Source organism: Hesperophylax consimilis, chromosome 7 (assembly GCF_061612785.1).
Source record: "Hesperophylax consimilis isolate HC1 chromosome 7, BYU_Hcon_1.0, whole genome shotgun sequence".
Lineage (NCBI taxonomy): Eukaryota > Metazoa > Arthropoda > Insecta > Trichoptera > Limnephilidae > Hesperophylax > Hesperophylax consimilis.
The window spans coordinates 30,945,391-30,964,696 of NC_142842.1; the positions used below are offsets into that span (position 1 = coordinate 30,945,391).

Here is a 19,306-nt window from a genome sequence, read left to right on the forward strand (position 1 = left end):
AATCACTCTTGGGTTTTCCAAGCTCCAGATGCGACAATTTTGGTTGTTGACGTGCCACCGAGGTGGAAATGAGCCTCATCACTCAAGATGATTTGCATTTGATTCACTCAAGTGAATTTTGATAATTTAAATGCATTGTTGAAGCGTTTATCGTTCCATTTTTATAAATGGCGTAGTTTCTACTTGTCAAATGTCAAAAAATGACAGCTTCAAAAGTAACATCTACCGAAATAGCGGGCTAATCAAAATGACACCTCTTATTGGAAAACTTTGTATAATGTGTAACTATAACACGGCATAATACCCCAAAAATAAATCACGAAAATAATGTTGACCGTGAAAAGCACAAATCACATCTTGATTACGCAAGTTGGTTGACAAAATGTGTCGTCTTTTACATTAAGATAATATAATATGATATGCTACATTAGGATCCTAATAATACTGTTTTTTATAAATTAAATAATAATATTATTGAATACATGTACAAAAGAAAAACTCAAAATATTCGTGAAGAAATTAGAACGCTTGAACTAATCATCTAAATCTGTATATAAAAATTGATGTTTCTTTGTTTTTCTCATATAGACACAAAATAAAACTACTGGACCGATTTCGCTGAAAATTTCAAAGTTTGTTCTTATTAGTGTCAGGAGTGTTTAGAAAGTGGTTTGAATGGTAGGAGAAGTCGGTGATGTCCGAGGAAGACTTAACACATTAGCTCTGCACTAGAATGAGATACAGAATATTATGTAGTTTTTTTTAATAGTAACAATGTGGTATGCAGTAGTGAATGATGGAAGTCGGGTATGCCTAAAACTTATATAAAGTCATTTTTTTTTAATCTTTAGAATGGACTGCTGGACTCGACTGGATCCGACCCTGAGGTGACCTATGACATAGGTCTTGGTAATCCAATAAATGGTTCCCGGGGCGGCGGTACACAAACCCGCCTCCCAAATTGTACTTATTTTGAATTGGGTTAAGTGAAGCTGTTATCGAAACATTCAAATATCATATTATATTATGCCGTAAAGTAATCAACGGATTATATTGATTTGGATGGACTAGAGATAGCGAGCATCAAAAATATTGACTTGCGAAATGTATCTACTAAATAGGTTTTATAACATACTGATTTCATACATTATTTTTACGTTAATTGATATATTATCATATCGGAATTAGATACGTACCTACTTCTTTATTACTGGGGTATTACCGGTAACTTGTAATTATGCCTGGATTACCAGCTATTGTACTTAAATAATAAACCTATAGGTACTTGGTATCCGGGGTAAAGTGTACAAACTTCGGGAGGTAAACTATATGATGGTAGGACTAAAAAAGATAAATAAGTATTTTTTCCAAATTCCGTTGTTTTTTACCATTCGAATTTTTTTTTTCATTTGTACATTTTTTTCCATACTAACAATTCAAATTTTTAACCTAATCCAAGGGCACCTTGTATAAAGATAAAAACAAAGTTTTTGTTGTCAAAGAAGAAGATAATACTTATAAATCTAAATGAAACATGAGACAGAAAAATAAAAAGATAACGGTCACAACTAGGAATCGAACCCAAGGGCCTTAACCAACTTCACCATTTCTAATAATCATTATAGAGATTCGAAAGATTGCCTGAATTTAATAGGCATCATCCAAATCACATGATATATAGGTTTATACATTGCTTAGAGATTCCAAAGAATGCCTGAATTTAATAGGTATCACACGAATCACAGGATATATAGGTTTATATATTGCTTAGAGATTCCAAAGAATGCCTGAATTTAATAGGTATCACACAAATCACAGGATATATAGGTTTATACATTGCTTAGAGATTCCAAAGAATGCCTGAATTTAATAGGTATCACACAAATCACAGGATATATAGGTTTATACATTGCTTAGAGATTCCAAAGAATGCCTGAATTTAATAGGTATCAAATCACAGGATATATAGGTTTATACATTGCTTAGAGATTCCAAAGAATGCCTGAATTTAATAGGTATCACACAAATCACAGGATATATAGGTTTATACATTGCTTAAAGATTCTAAAGAATGCTTGGATTTAACAGGTATCATGCAAATCACAGGAAAGATTTACTCGTTGTGTAACATACTTACTGCTCAGTACTGGGAAAATTATAAATATTAATTATTCTATCTGATGATTGACAGTATGTGAACATTCATCCAAAATTAATACCGGTGGAAAGATTATGAGAAATTTATTTTATCTCCTGATGTAATCTCATCGGTTTCCAGAATTTATTGTAGATAGACACAATAACAATTTTGATTATGAAATATAATTTTTTTTTTGATAAGCACACAATCGTTTTTAGAGATAAAACAAAACGAGTGTCGTAAACACTATTGTGCTTACGTTACAAAAGTGTTGTAAACACTTTGTGAAAGTTGTGTTCTTAGATGCACCTAGTGCATTATTTTATTCGAAGTAGTAAATGAGCAAGTTTTTGTTTTAAAGATAGACAAACGTTCCCGGGTTACGAATAACTTAACAATATTCGAAAAACTCCTACTGACCATCCTTACTAAAAGGAAATATTGTTTGTGGCCCCACGTTCAATTTGTGGATTATGTGATCATTTAAGAAAAAATCGCTTAAATGAATATCTTATCATAACAACCATTTCACAAATACATTGTGACAGATTTAGCCATCACACAGAGGGAGAGGCTAGTTAAATTTTTTTTATTAAATTTGTTCAGAGATGAATGCAATGATCAATAGGTATAGTCAAATAGAAATAATGGAAGATCACAATTCACAAAGTGCTACGATTATACAACTGGGTATCGATTCTGCAATCCAGGCCCCTCGCAATCGCCGTCGAACGTACATAAATTGGGCGACGTTCTTATTCTTGAGTCTCGTGGAAGGTGCATACTTACATATTATGCCAAACGTCAAAAGTTGTTCGAGTGGAATTACTTCGTCGAAAATTGAGGCCTTGGTCGGAGATTACTGCAAAACTACAGAATTAGCAACGGGGACAAGGATCATATTCAGAGCTACATAATAAAACGCGCAAAATAGGTATTTTCGATTAGGTTTAGATGAATTTCGTTTTGTGACGAACAAAATAAAAGTATTTTTATTTTGTTCGTCACAAAACGAAATTATGTTTTAATTATATAATATGTTTTTATATACGCTGGGGGAAGAAAATGTATAATGATGTTTGAAACAATTTCGTAAAAAAATATTTAAAGAAACTTTAAAGTCGATTATATCCTTTAATACTAATAAAATATTCATGGTTACAATATCAACGATATCTAAACTATTGAAGACAATATTAGCGATTTCTAAACGAAAATCTGAAACAGAAAAATCAGAAAAGGATACGGTCACATCTAGGACTCGAACCCAGGACCCTTGTCTTTCCGGGACACTGCTCTACCATTGAACTAATGGGACCCTATCCCCCTCCAGTGGCGGTTTTCTCTAAAGTGCGTTTGTGCGGCGAACCCCCATTAAAAATATGAGAAAATAAAACATCCTTGTTTTATAATAATATAAGCACATTATAGATAGCACGCTATTAAAATTTCGCCTTCAAAACCCGCGCCACCGAAAAATACGATGCCTATTCCAAATTTGTGCGAGTTAAAATCCGCGCCAAACTCTCCATACAAAATAATCTTAGCCGGTACAGACCCTATGACGGTGATATATACAAAATTTGGTCTTTCTTTGCAAAAATAAGACAAATTGTGTGCGCCGAACACGCGTTGTGATATCACGTGACCTCCGAACATTGACGAATGTAACCGAAGATACCCGAGAACTTCGCGGCCGACGTTTAACCTTTGAACCATAGGGATGCAAGTTAAGTGTTATTTTTTTATGTTATATTATGGTATTTAACTTTGTAGTCATTTTTGTACATATTTTTGTTTTCTTGTTTCTGCATTTCTCCAACCGTTTGCTTATGGCATTTGTAAATCTACTACCTATTTTTAAATTTATTTCGTGCCACCTTTATTTGTTTTTTGATGTTTTAAAATATCTATTATATATTCTACGAAATTATTCTTCTCTAAAAAACAATAATAATTAGCAACGTACCTACATTGAGTGCTATAAAAACATTAAACAATTTAATTCCTATAAAACTTTTCTCATTATCTAATAATTGTGTCTAGGTAAAGTGATTTAAAAACAATAATATGTAGGTACCCCTCCCACTAACTTTATTTAAGTTGTGTGACTGCTGCCGTATTCGACTATTTGACGTAGGACAACAGTAAGTAAATTTTAATTAGATATGTTTATCTTCTCTTGAATTTCTGAACCCCCTGTTAAAAAAACCACGAACCGCCACTGTCCCCCTCGGTCACTTTTAACTGTATCATACTTCGAATAAGAACTACCAACATTGTCTTCATTTTTTCACCGCACATTTTTACTGGCAACTATCTTTATGTATGATCGCAAGATTCAACCCGAACTAAATTGTGTCCCGTTCGTTGTGATCAATTGTGTCCCGGAAAAACAAGGGTCCTGGGTTCACGTCCTAGATGTGACCGTATCCTTTTCTGATTTTTCTGTTTCAGATTTTTGTTTAGAAATCGCTAATATTGTCTTCAATAGTTAAATATTACAATTTGAGGTTTTACTCAATAAAGTTATTCCGAAAAATAGATATATAAACTCTTTATTAGTCAAATTCTTTTAAAACGCACTTAAACAATCCACAGATAAAAACAGAATTTTAATACATAAAAAAAGATTCTCGAATAATTTCCTGCAAGTCAGTGAGCGAATGTCGAAGCGAGAGGACGTTACTTTGTTTGACATGACTTATATTCCCTTTATCTAGTTTTGTATGTGAAACTTATAAATTTGATATCGAAATACCAGTGTAAACTATTAACTCCCACATATATATTGTAAGTTCCCCCCATCCTAAAATGAGTTTCTAACTCACCGGGATTGAACAAGAAATAAAAATTATGAAAAAAATAAATTATGGGACGTAACCATCGATATACAGACCGAAGTAATGGAAAATGAGGGGCGAAAACTAATCTAGCAATTGGGGTGGGAAATTCTGACAATAACACATAATAATATCAATACCGGCCTCCGTGGTCGAGGGGTAAGGCTCTCGACTAGCAATCCGAAGGTCCCGGGTTCAAATCCCGGCGTTATAAATTTGGGTTACTTCATAGTTAATTAATTTTAAAATTATATATGATATTCTTGTGGCACGTTCCAGAGTGGAAGATACTCTCAGTCGCCCGGGTGTAAGGATAATACACTTCAAAATTTAAACTTTACTTGAAATGGCTTTAGCCGTATTTGTGACCAGATCTGAATAGCCAAGTACTCCCTCACCTTCTTCTCCCCATATCATTTTCCTCTCCGCTACCTTTAGCCGCACAGCATACCCCAATTGGGGATGCTGTAATCTCACTGGCTCCAGACTGTTGGGAGCAGTTGGGACTCTTGCACGGTATTCACATTTTAAAAGATGATCAAACGGCCGACGCAGAATAGGGTATTTTCTATTCTCGAAAAACTTTACGATAGTTAAGATATATTTATTTTAATTCTATGTTGACGAATAAATTTTATAAAGTGTCAGCTACACTACTCGCTTCGACGCTTCGACGAAGTCCTCGACGAAGTTAGCCGAAGCTCGAAGTGCGTGCCCACACACTCGTGCAACTTCGCGAGTAACTCAGTCCAACTCAGTCTCTCAGCTTCGAGTCCTTTGACTCGGGCACATTTACCGACAACAATCGGAAGTCGGGCGAAGCGAAGCGAAGTTGCCCGAAGCGAAGTGAAGTTCGTGCCCACACTATCGTATTCGGTCAACTTCGATCAACTCCGCGAGTAGTGTAGCTGGGCTTTAACGATTTAAAACGTGTCTTTTCGATTTGCTGCCTAAACGACGTGACCGTTTTTATCTGGCCAATGTTGGCGACGGCGTTTACACGCTGGCAAGTTGGCGCCAACGTGTACATTCGGCATTACGATTTGACAAGTTCTAGAGAAAAATCCAATTTCACAGGTATGTAAATAGTGGAAACAATAAAAATGTGATTATCTTCATAATCTTTAGATTTTCTCGCAAATAACAGCCTTGCAGAATTTTGATTACTTTAATATCAAGCCTTATCTGAATGACTTTGGTCATAAAATAAAATTTACTCGTTTACCATATAAGATAAACCAATATCCAGCACATTTTTTTGATAATTTTTGTGTCACGAGTAGGTATAGTTATTTAATATTAATTTATCTATAAAACTCCATTATTTGCCAATGCACAAGAGATGGGTCACAGTAGTACCTACATAATAAAAAGTTGATAATGAATATAGATTTTATTTGAGATTTTCACGGCCAAAAGTATTATAGTGTTTTTTGGGGTATTATGCTGTTTTGCGCTACCTCCTCCTTTGGTTTATTGGTTTATTTTGTGGGTGTTATGCCGTGTAGCGCTACCCCATTATTTAACCATTGTTTCGGATAGCATTACACTTGCCATCATCTACATATCTGACCTGATACATATGACCCATATTAATAAATCACCATAAGAAAATGTATTTGATCCAATTCAAGAAATTGATTCGCGCTTACACATTTGCCTTTACCCCAGATCAACAGAAAAGTGTTCATGTCACGTAGCAAATACAGGACAAAGAGAATTATTATTATAACTACATATTTAACTCGACAACAATAACAAATATAACAATGCATTATTGTTAAACTAAAGCGACACTCAATAACAAACGTGATAAATTTATAAGTGTTGATATGGGTCAACTATCACACATGTGTTGTAGTGAATAACAGAATAGTTAACCGGTGGAAAAATTCTTTAATTATTATTGTTTCACGGACACAACCAGATGCGATTCGAGGCGAAATCTTCCAGCAGTTAAAAAAATATTCCGACACTGCTTTGAATGAAAGTTGGTGTACAGTATACAAGTGTTATTAATTTTTAATTATGTACAGTGTTAGGTTTATTAATTCAGTTGTTTATTACCATAATGGTTTATTATGAGTTATGGTAATCAAGGTATGATAACTGGTTTATCTTGGGCGTACGAAGATTATTGACATTTTGATAAAAATGTTTGCAAAAATAAAACTATATTTTTTATTGTCTACAAGTGATTTTGCAAAAAAACAATTTTTTTAATGGTGCAGGTATACTTTATTTACACTCTCAGGGCCTGTGTCATCTTTGGGGATGCTGTGTGAAGGATATTTTTAGGAAAGAAAGGATGGGAAGTTCTAGGAAGGGAAAAGATACCAGGTGTGGGAAGAATATGGGGGTCAGTGAGTCCAGGAGTAACGGACGTACGAATCCATCCCTCGCACTGCTGTGCAAGGCGATGTGCCGAGAGAATCATGTTGAAGAGGTTAAAGGGTCTCTTCCGCTCCGACCTGCCACGCAGTTGGTGGACAGACCCATCGACCGCCAAGACCCGGATAAACCTCAACCCATGAACCCGGGCACCCCTGCTAAGTCGACAAACGAAGCGAAAGGTGATTAATCAATAAATAGTTCCCGGGGCTGCGGTATTCATACCTGTACCCATACTGCATGAGAGTCAAACCTGCTCGGAGCCAGTAGGACTACGGCGAGAGTTAGAAGATGAATTTAATTACGGAAGTGAAAGGTTGGGTTATGTTAGGTAGAAACTAGTTAGTGGGTTCTGTTGAAAGTCATTTCAAGCAACGTCTCGGCTCTTAGATTAAGAAAGGGACACTTAGATGGTTTAGGCATATAGAGCAAATGAGAGAAGAAAGGAGTGTAAGGAGAATATATGAATGGTAGCAGAAGTCGGGGACGCCCGAGGAAGACGTAGCACGATCAGTCAGAATAATAGAAGAGTATGTATGAGACGATGTATGAATGTGAATGAAGCAAGGAGTGTGTGCCAAGACCGAGTTGTTCAAAGCTTCTGTCAAGTACTATTTTATTTAATTTAATATAAATGATACATACAATTGCTATTGAACCAATTTGCAAGATTTATTTCACTCAATAGTCAACACGACTTTAACTGGGTTTTCCAATAAGAGGTGTTATTTTGATATTCAAAGGAAAATGCCATTTTTGAATATAAATGATCGTTTATTTCATCATAAAGAAGAAGGTATGCCGTTAATAGTGAAAAATAACATCAGTCTAATGACCACCACGACCACGCCTACAGGACCATATCCTTTTCATGAAATTTTCCATAACCAAATCGCAAAGTAGCTGCCTTATGTCTCGATAGCCTCACGGATTCCATCTTTGAGGTCTTAAATTGACGCTGGGCTGTTGGCGTAGACCTTCTCTTTCACGTGGCCCCAAAGAAAGAAGTCGCAAGGTGTTAAATCACAAGATCTCGGTGGCCAATTGTGATCACCTCTTCGAGATATAACACGGTCCGGAAACTTTTCCCGTAAAAGATCAATGGTTTCGTTGCTTGTGTGGCACATAGCGCCGTCTTGTTGAAATTAAACGTTCAATACCATCCAATTCCGGCCATCAAAAATCATTAATAATCTCTCGATAGCTCTTTGAATATCAAAATAACACCTCTTATTGGAAAACCCTGTAGATGCCAGACACAATTAAATACGTCAAAAATCGAGCCCGTCACCTCAAAAGTTAAATTGACCAGTCAGCCTATCGAACCAGACAGAGAAATGACGTGAAAATCACAATAATAACGTATATTTTCATTGATAAAATAAAGTGAACAGGTTAATCGTTAGATAATTTCCACGTGGAAAACCCATAACTCTGTCTCATTATGTACCAATACTATGATTATTATTCTGTGATGGAACACTTTGGTGCGTTTGACATGACATGAGAATAATCATTGTCAGTCATCTCTAAAAGTTATTTGAGATACGTTCATACTCATACTGACTTTTTAGCAGAGAATCTGTTTGCAACAGGCAGTAAATGTAAGTGAGCTCTGGCGAGATGAAATGATGTGTCCACAGAATGATCTTTGAAATATTGAAGAATCCAATTATTTGTCAAAAGATAAAACACGGCACCATTACATTATGTACACGGAGAAAACATACTAATCAAAATATTGCAAATTTATTAAGAATCTCTTCGAATTATTCGTTATTCGTTTAAAAACGTGATCACAGGCCCTTAACGAATGAAGTTCCTGATAAACTCAGTAAAATACTAATGAATTGTCACAATGTCGGAACACGTGTTCAAAAAAAATTTACATTTTCGCATTTCGTCATTACATAGTATTGAGGCGATGCACTACGTCGTGTAATATTTTAAATGAGCCGCTATCAATAACAACTCTTACGTAGATGGCGATAAGGTTTAAATTCCCGCTTAACACCATCCGCCTGTTTTGATTTATGCAAGAAAAAACATGGCCAAAAAGTGCCTTTTATTTTATTTTGTGGATGTTCAGGAATAAATATTTAATTTTTTTCCGATCAAATTATAAATAACTTAATTTGCCACATTATACAATAAAATCATAACCCAAAATGGGTTCGTAAGTAGGAGATTTTTAACTTCAAAGCAGTTTTCATAGGCATATACATTATTTTTTTCTGGGCTATAATAAAAAGACTTATCTAAAAAATACTCGATTATTTCAAAGGTCAAGATGTATTGTACTCGCAGTATTTAATTAAAGCATCTGAAACATTTCTAGGCGACCAAATTTTCAAACCAAAAACACATGATTTTGCATTACTACTTATGGCATCGCCTTAAAACACATGTTCCGATATTATTACGTATTTACTAAAAGTTTATCAGGAAGCGACCTGCAAACCTGTTTTTAACCAGATTTACAATTATTTAAAGAGAGTTATTAATAAATCAGGAATACCTACTAAAAATTTTTCCCGTATTATTGATGATTTCTAGTAAAACTAAGTCATTAAAAAAATTACATTTATTAAATTATTCTATGTTTAATGTTTGTAGTTTTTGTACGTATATATAGCCAATTTAAATTAAACTCCGGAAATAAAAGTCTACAGAAAATTGGTTTGCTTGAGATACGTGGCAAAAATTTAAGAAAACCTGTTAAAAAAATACGGGCGTAGACGGATAGCTCGCTAATTAATGCCACATCATTTTCAAGGTTACACTACAAGCGCAGCATCAACAAACAGTTTTCATTATTTCGTCTCATTTTCCTGTTAACATTAACTGCCGTCAGCAAATGATAAACATCCTACAGAGAATAAATAAACCAAAAACATTATAATCAATTCGGTGATGATTGCAACAGAATTACAGGAGAATAATAAATTACGGTTCTAATGGTTTGAGTTTATTCTCTACTTAAAACTTATATTATTTGATTCTTATCAGATGTTGGATAACATTATTGACACCTAAATCCTTGACGCTGTAGTCTGGAAACTCAGAAATACTTGACTTGTAGTTTTTCTCTAAATAAAAAATACTAATTTCGGTTAAGACTCTGTCTGTGGCTCCGGTTCAATGAACTCTAGAACTTGGGTTTTCAGAATTCGAACTGATTGTGGGGACAATTCAGACGAGCGATAAAGTAGATTTTAATTTAATTATTTTATTTTAATTAGTTAGTTAATAAATCTACACTTGAAACGTGTTGCTCGTTTGTTTGATTTTTTGACAGATTTCGTAATATACTAATGATGTTCATTCAATAGGTATATTTCTAATCGTCTCTAAAATTGACAAGATTTGGTTTTTGGAATGCAATGATCCTGAATCAATTTTTGTTTTAATAAATACTTTCGGCTTCACTTAATTGCAGGAATAATTATAAAATTACTATTAATAATATTTGCTTTAATTACATAGCACGTTACTAGTTTTACCCGGCTTAGCCAGTATTTTCGATTTATTTATATTATCATTTCCTTACACTTTACTGAAAAAATGTGAAAAATATATTTAGTCTCTCAGTAGATGTAGGTTACCCTTTTTGAAATCCTTTTTTCACACCACCAACAAAATGTCATGGTGTTTAAAATGGTGGCTAAGGGGATAATTAAAACCTTCATAACTCAAGAATAAAATGACGTTTGAGTTCGGAATAGCTGCGTTGACCTAGAAATTCCAGACATTGGAGGGGACCCACCCTTTCCCAAATAACGTTTTTAGCTCGGAATAGCTGCGTTGACCTTGAAAATTCTAACATTGGAGGGACCCATCCTTTCCCAAATGACGTTATGAGCTCGGAATATCTACCTTGACCTACAAACAGACAAACAGAAAAACCTGTGAAATTTTTCTATCGATTTTTCTGCTTCAAGTTTACAGCTTTATATTTAACATTTAAGAAGAAGATATTTTATATCTAAACGAAACATGAAATAGAACAAGACACAGAAAATAAACAAGATAACAGTCGCAACTAGGGATCGAAGATCGAACCCAAGATCTCTGTCTTACCGAGATAACGTTCGGACCTATTGATTTTGCCGATATTTTTGTCGATATCATATCTCAATTAAAGAATTCCTGCAATCTTTTTGTGATTACTAAGTTCTACCTGAATATATTTGTAACCCTGATGGTGAATCGGATATACCAATAGGATTTGTATTTATGTGGTACACCTTTTGACTTTTGACAAGTTTTGTCTAGAATGAATATTCAATGTAACATTATTCATTTGAGTATTATTTTTGCTTACTATTCCAAAAATTGATATATAAATTATTCAAAAAATTTGTTAAATTCTTACAATCTTCTCGTTTATGTAGCTCCATAAATCTTAGTAGGAAACTGCAATAATTTTATCCTCGATCTCGGTAGGAAGTGCAGTAGTTAACCTTCAAGGTGTTTTATTTAAGTTTTCCGTTAGTAAATGGTTCTACAATGTCGCTAACAAGATGGTGCACACTTTAGGAGGAATGCTAATATGCTTTATCAACACTAATTACTCGTATCATCGAGGTGATTACACAGCAGACTGACCGCACACACCCACCTATTATGGTATAATATTTCCTGTCCTGTTTTCGCTGACTAGAACTGCGTTTCCGTCGAGCTGTAGAAAGGTATTATTTCTACCTATTATTTGTATTACCTACGTAAGAGAATACTTATATTAATATTGGAGATTATCAAACTATTAATTTACAAAGGTCCATATAATATAGCCCCGCATTCCGAATTTATACTGATTCACAACATTTTTATTTAGAATACTTTAAGTTATTTAAAAATATAATATGTTGTTTTTTATGATAATATCTATGCATTTGTAGTGCCGAAACGGTAATTATAAGAAATTACCTCGTTCCAAAAAAAATATCGCAAAGTGTGCTCCGACAATTATTAAAAACCCATTTTGTTTTGTTATTTAACATGCTATAGGTGTGAACAAAATTCACAGTGTATCTTTAAATGCAACACAGGCATTTATCGAAAGATTGTTGCCATATTTTAAACGAGTCGTATTTTATTTAATACTTTCACAATTTTCGGTTTATTATTAAATATTTTTTTATATTAGCGCGCTCAAACCATCTTCTTCCTCTTTTTGAACGCTTACTACGGAGCCTTAAGTCGGGATCACATGATCTATTTCAAAGAATCTATGAAATAAATCAGTGAGAAAATGCTTTTTTATGGAATAGAATCCCAAAGTTAAATATCTCGTACATCAACTTTCTTTCTATAAATAATAGACCACAGATTCAAATAAAAGCATTCAACAGTGTAAAACTTAAAACAGTGTAGACTTTAAAATTGAGGAAAATAAAAATAAATTCACACACAAAATTACAAAATGGATTAAAGTACAAAAAAGACAATATTACCAAAATGTCATAGCATAAAATAAAAATAAAACCTACACGTAACACACAAAACCAATATAAACACACATCACTCACAAAAACACAAGATTATATTTAAATGTATTACTTTCTCTTTAAATGTATTATGTAGATTATATTTTCATATTATAAAATGAAGGCCTCAGCACGGGCAAGCCACCCAGTGAGGCCAACATTACTGGAAAACTTTGAAATGTAAAAAATATTGTACCAAATAAAAAAAAATAAAAAAATAATAATTTCGGTCTGGTCGCAGCATTACGTGTAAAATAATTAGTTATACTAACTAGTTAAGTAACCTACGCATGCGATTATAATTTTTTTTTAAATTAAAAATTGACTATTATTATAACCTTGATCTATATATTTAAAATAAATATTTATCATATTGTTATTGTATAAAAAATCAAAACAGTTAAATGTCTGATTCCCCTCCAATGAGATAATATTACATTGAAGTGTAAACAAAATCTAAACATCGAGGAAACTAACGCTGTGAAAATTCGTATCAAAATTTCATTACGGCAATTTCCTATGTAAACAGAAAATTAGTCACTTTTTTATCTGGACCAATTGGAAAAATCCATTGGCTACATTGTTGTTCCAATTACGGAAAATGAACAAAAAGATAACCTTTACTTCATTAAGGTAATTGTCTGAATGATGGATGCTTAAACTGCGGCCACGATTGACCACTTACAATTAAAATCAATGTGGAATCAAACGATTGTGTTTTCTGTCAATGAGTGAAATTGTTTCATATATTATTTGGAGGTGTGCGCGAAGTTGTAAGTATGATATATCTATCATACTTACAACGTATTATCATACGATACGTGCGAATCGACAGGTGTCGTTTGTGACGTGATGTGATGGTTTTACTGCGTAGCTGGGTAGGGGCTATGTGACATTTTGACATTTTAAACATTTTACAGGCGATCTCAGTAGAATATTTCGGAATAGGTATTTGTTGCTGCTGCTTTTATAAAATGGCAGAGATGTGCAAAATGGGTACCCAAAACCATTTGAAATGCAAAATGGAAATGGGTCAAAAATTTTCCATTTGAAAATGCAAAATGCAAAATGGTTTTTAGAAAAGCATTTCAAATGCAAAATGCAAAATACCTATTTTCAAAATGCATTGAAAATGCAAAATGGTTTCTCAGGTCAAACAATTAAAATAATTATTTATTTATTTATTACACGCCCTAGTGGGCTTTTCTTTAAAAAAAATACAAGCATTTTGTATCAGAGTAAACACTTAAAAATTAATACAATAAAGTAGAATGTAAACATAATAGCAAAAATTAATCCTCACGCATATAATTGAATTTAAAAGGTTCAACAAAACAAAATAGTAGAAGCGGAGAAGTTATATGGGTACATAGGTCTATTTGTGTCTAGAAGAATAAAAGTGATAGAATATACAACATTTATACTGATTAGTTTTCAAATGAAATATATCACCCAGATCAGAATATTTGTTTCCGAGATTGTGAAGTCTCGGAATCGGAGAATTTTGGTAAGCTAGTGTCCTGGTGTTATTGAAGTAAAAAGGTAAGAAATGTCGGCATGATTTTTTGGGAACATGGATATTGATACATTGAAGTAATTCGGGACAGTCAATTTTAAAATGTAGTATTCTTTGTAACAGTATTAAATCTGTGCTTATTCTTCTTTCTGAAAGTTTCAATAGAGACATTTTATCCAAGAGGTAATTGTAATTTATGTTTTGTAAAGGAATATGCAATTTAAAATTTATAAACCTTAGAAACTTCCGTTGAATCTTTTCAATCTGAATGAATATCTGAATGAATATTAAAAAATGGAGACCATAACGTAGAGTTATACTCAAGTTGGCATCTGACAAGGGTTTTAAATAACATAATAAATGTTCCTAAATTATTGAAATCTTTTACAGCTCTCAAAACAAAGCCAAGAGTCTTTAGGGCCTTGTTGATAATATTATTAATATGACATACAAAGGTGAGTTTACTGTCGAACATAATGCGTAGATCAATAATTTTACTAACACAAATTAAATTTTCATATCATTTAATGAATATTGAAAAAAATAGGATTACTTATTTATATAATTATAGAATTTTTAAACAATTTTGTCATTTAATAATGGACATCAAGGTAGAACAAACATATTACATGATGGTAAATCCAAAAACACCACGACTACAGATTATGAAACCACAAAAAATTTGCGCGGGACTAATGTTGCCAACGTAAAAACATAGAAACTGCTATCCAACATTTAATATTACAGCGTCATGGCCCCATGTTCAGTATTTGAATCAGTATTTTTTGTAATGGTATCACTCAATTGCCAGGGCTCCTACCAGAGAGCAACGTGACAAATGTAAATTATCTCTCATAGCGAGGTTGAGGACCGACTGATATTTGGGGCTTATGAAAAATAATGAGTGGAGATAGTAGGAAGAATGTTGCAAAAAAGCATTTAAAATGGAAAATGCATTGAGAAAAGCATTTAAAATGCAAAATGCAAAATGGTTTTTAGAAAAGCATTTAAAATGCAAAATGGAAAATACCCATTTTGCATTTTGCATTTCCATTTGAAATGGATTTATTTGAAATAAAGCACATCTCTGTAAAATGGTAAGTACGTATATTCGGGTTTAAACTTGACGACGTGTCAAGACTGTTAGGTGTTAGGTATTATCAGCGCTCTGAAAATTCGGCGCCCGGAGCGGACTACTCCAATTGCGCCCGCATTGGACCGCTCCTGGTCATCTCCCCTCTAAGCAAGCCTTACTTTGACCATATTGTTAACTTTGACTACGTTTCAGTAAAAAAAAAATCATATGTGCAATCGTAGTGTTTACTATGTCATTTTTTTAATAAGATGGTTCCTACCCTAATTGAACTTTAAAAAAAAGAATTGTCATCGAGATGGTGACGTTTTTTGAACAAATTGCTTGATAAAAAAAAATTGTTACATAAAATATTTAGATTATAATTAAGTAGGTATGTTTTTTTTATGTAGGTACCTACAAACAAATCTCTGATTTCACTGATTTCAGGGGAAATTGTGGTTTTGATTTATTAAATTAGAAACATGCTTTTTTGGATGAGAGGTCTACTGTTCAATTTTATATACCTTGTGTAAATTGACACCTCGGATAGATGTTTGAATTACTGGAGACCGCAGATTATTAAATATGGTGTAAATTGACACCTCGGACGGAAATGACGATGTTTGAATTACTGGAGATTCTCGGATTATTAAATATCGTGTAAATTGACACCTCGGACGGAAATGACAATGTTTGAATTACTGGAGATTCTCGGATTATTAAATATGTTGTAAATTGACACCTCGGATGGAACGGACGGATGTTTGAATGACTGGAGATCCTCGAATTATTAAATTTGTTGTAAATTGACACGTCGGATGGAACGGACGGATGTTTGAATTACTACTGGAGATCCTCGAATTATTAAATTTGTTGTAAATTGACACGTCGGATGGAACGGACGGATGTTTGAATTACTGGAGACCGCGGATTATTAAATATAGTATAAAATAGTACCTTATACAAGAAGGATTGACGTATAACAGTGTGCATCCAGAACCTGGCAAGACTGACACCAACTGCGTCGGGTGAGTTCCTTTTCTATCTAATATCTAATGCAATCTGGACTTTTCTTATGTTCCAGAAGCCCGGGTATAAACATTGAAGAATACTGTCTATCAAGTTTAACGGATGCATTAAAAATAAATAGTCCCATAAAACCAGCATCACCAACTAATAAAGTGGAGTCGCAGTTTTGCGACCCCATTTTTTGGTGTTTAAATAAATTCCCTGGTGACTTGATGTCTTTTGGCCACTCAGAGATAGGTTTCGAATATTTTCCAAGCAGGCAATTATTTTTTCTTAGCGTTTTAAACCGCAATATATAATAGAATGTTGTATGAATAATTACAAGGACCCAACTCAGAGGCGAAACCAGGTAGTAAAACCAGTAAGTATGAAAACGTACTAGTATTGATACTTAGAGTGGTAACTTTCCATTGTGGGCTCGCGTCAGTTTCTGAATATTTGCATAATATTTTATGTGAGAATATTATATTTCCATACTAAATCTCCGCGGATAAATTGCAAATGAGATTCATTACAACTGTCAATGGATATGAACAAATTAAAATATATTAATAAAACCACAACATCTCTAAATAGTATAAAACAATGTCACTATCCGCGTCTGTCTGTTTGTGTGCTTAGTTCTTCTAAATTATTCAACGGAGTTTGATAGGGTTTTCACTATTATTTAGAGAATTTGTTCCGGAAGGTTTATATCCATGTATTCATGGATATTATATTTATTGATCGTCGTATTGATAGTCGATCGACGCGACGTCGGCTAGTTATTTATAAATGCGTAGATATCGTACCTTTAAAGCTTGTGCTGTGATATTTCTTATTAAAACTACTCCTAAAGGTACCTTTACCTATTTGTGTTGTTTTTCATAAAGTTAATTTATCGGTACCTACACGGAGAGAAGTGAGACAACGTTTACTTTCAATAAGACGGCGCTACGTGCCACACAAGCAACGAAACCATTGATATTTTACGATTGAATATCAAAATAACACCTCTTATTGGAAAACCCTGTATATACTCTTGCAAAAAAACCTTCATAGCAAACATTACGCTGGTACTTAGAACCCGTAATAATCTAAACAATCTTTGTCGCTCTGAGACAGGTTGGGCGAAATGGGACGAATGTTTTACTGTAGGTAATGCTGATATTTAGTACGAAGAAAACTTTACATTAGAGAAATACCCGTTTATAGTTGACAAACTCTTTTTACAGCCCCCTCCCTTTATCCGCCTTACAACATTGTCCAATCGAGTGATGTTATATTTCAAACGTTTTCTGCTTACACATAGTCTTATTTTTGCAGTTACTCTATACATTTCATCTTTAGGGACGCTGTCTTTTAAAGGAAAGGCGGGAGAGGAAGATCTGGGAAGAGAACGATATAAGGAGTGTGTAGGAGTCAGGGGGTCAGTGTCCAGAAGTGACAGACATATGAATCCATCCCATCACTGCGGTGCAAGCCGATCGGCCGAGAGAGTCCGGCTGGAGAGATGAAAATGTCTACTCCAGCAACCCACAGGTGGGCAGACAAATCCGCCGCCAAAATCTGGACCAACTAAACTCCATGAACCTAGGCACCCCTGATAAATCACGAAACGTAGCCAATAATGGTTCCCGGGGCGGCGAGCGGTAACAACATATTGATATAATTTATTCTGTGTCATATTTTACCTTATCTTACCAATAAGTTGGCTTCGACTTGGACCATGTCCTCTAGATATAACATAATAACTGATTTCTTGGTGCACTTGCAACATGACCGCTATAATGAGTGCATCGTATGTACTTCTTTCATAAATTATGAGATAAAATTACATTGATAACTCCGTTCTTGCATTTAGCTTAAGACCTTCGAATTAGTATAAATAAGAAATACATTAAAGGGAATCAACTCATCTAATCATAGATTGAACATCATGACGGATCCCAAAATTAATTGAAGCCTTTCAATGTGTATAAAGTTCAAGGACACAGAAAAACCTTCAATCTGCAATATGGAAACGATAATTGAAGGAAAACTGAATAAAATTCACTTTTACAACTTAAAATATCTGTAAAATCTTACCTTGCCCCCCAGTAGACTCGTTGTTTCACTCATTTCGAGATATTTGAAAACAACACCTGTGAGATACGTTTTAAGGGTTGAATGAAAATCTCCCCAGGAATGCGAATGATTTTACGAGGGAAGGTGCTCATGAAACTGCGCTTGCGCACAATTCAACACCGACTCTTAACCCTTAGAATACGACCAACTACAATAGCAGTTCAGTGAAATCATGACTACTTTCAGGTGCACTACAATCTGCAGTGTATATAGCTAGCTTTTAGAAGTTTAAATGCATTCCATGAAAATTCCTGAGTAAAACGTTGACATTTAGATGCCTGTCAATTATTTTAAATATAATGTTCAATATTATATTTGTGTTTGAGATATTAACAAAATATTAGCCGTCTGCTAAGGGTTAATATGATTGGCCATATTTATAATAAAACAGATACAGTATTGCCTAAACCTAGTTATGAAGTCTTTGTTTCTAAGAGAGAAGATCACCTACGGATCATTTTTACACTAACATTCTCTTCGGTTGTATTATTTTTTGACAGGTACCTAACGTAAATAAAACGATTTTTACGATATTACGCGTAATATTAACATGAATGGAGTAAGTACTTCAAATCCGCACAGGACCATAATAATACAGAATACAATAATAAAAATAAGATTGTGTTCCATCAGTTAAAAATAGTTGAGTTGATCTAGACCAGGGGTGGGGAAACTTTTCGCCGTCAGAGGCCATTTGTTTGTACTGTCACCCTAGGG

General features: G+C 33.9%; 1 protein-coding gene across 2 annotated transcripts in view; it reads right to left on the reverse strand.

Moving 5' to 3' along the window:
- LOC149422628 (facilitated trehalose transporter Tret1-like) overlaps positions 1-18,659 on the reverse strand; it is a 99,798-nt gene extending 81,139 nt beyond the window's left edge. Inside the window, exon 1 of one of the 2 annotated variants that reach the window (XM_089633418.1) lies at positions 18,551-18,659. In XM_089633418.1, coding sequence (XP_089489544.1) covers positions 18,551-18,583 — 33 coding nt within the window. In that variant the 5' untranslated portion in view covers positions 18,584-18,659. The remainder of the gene's footprint in view (positions 1-18,550) is intronic. The other variant, XM_089633419.1, reaches the window with a different exon arrangement.
- Positions 18,660-19,306: the final 647 nt, after the last annotated feature.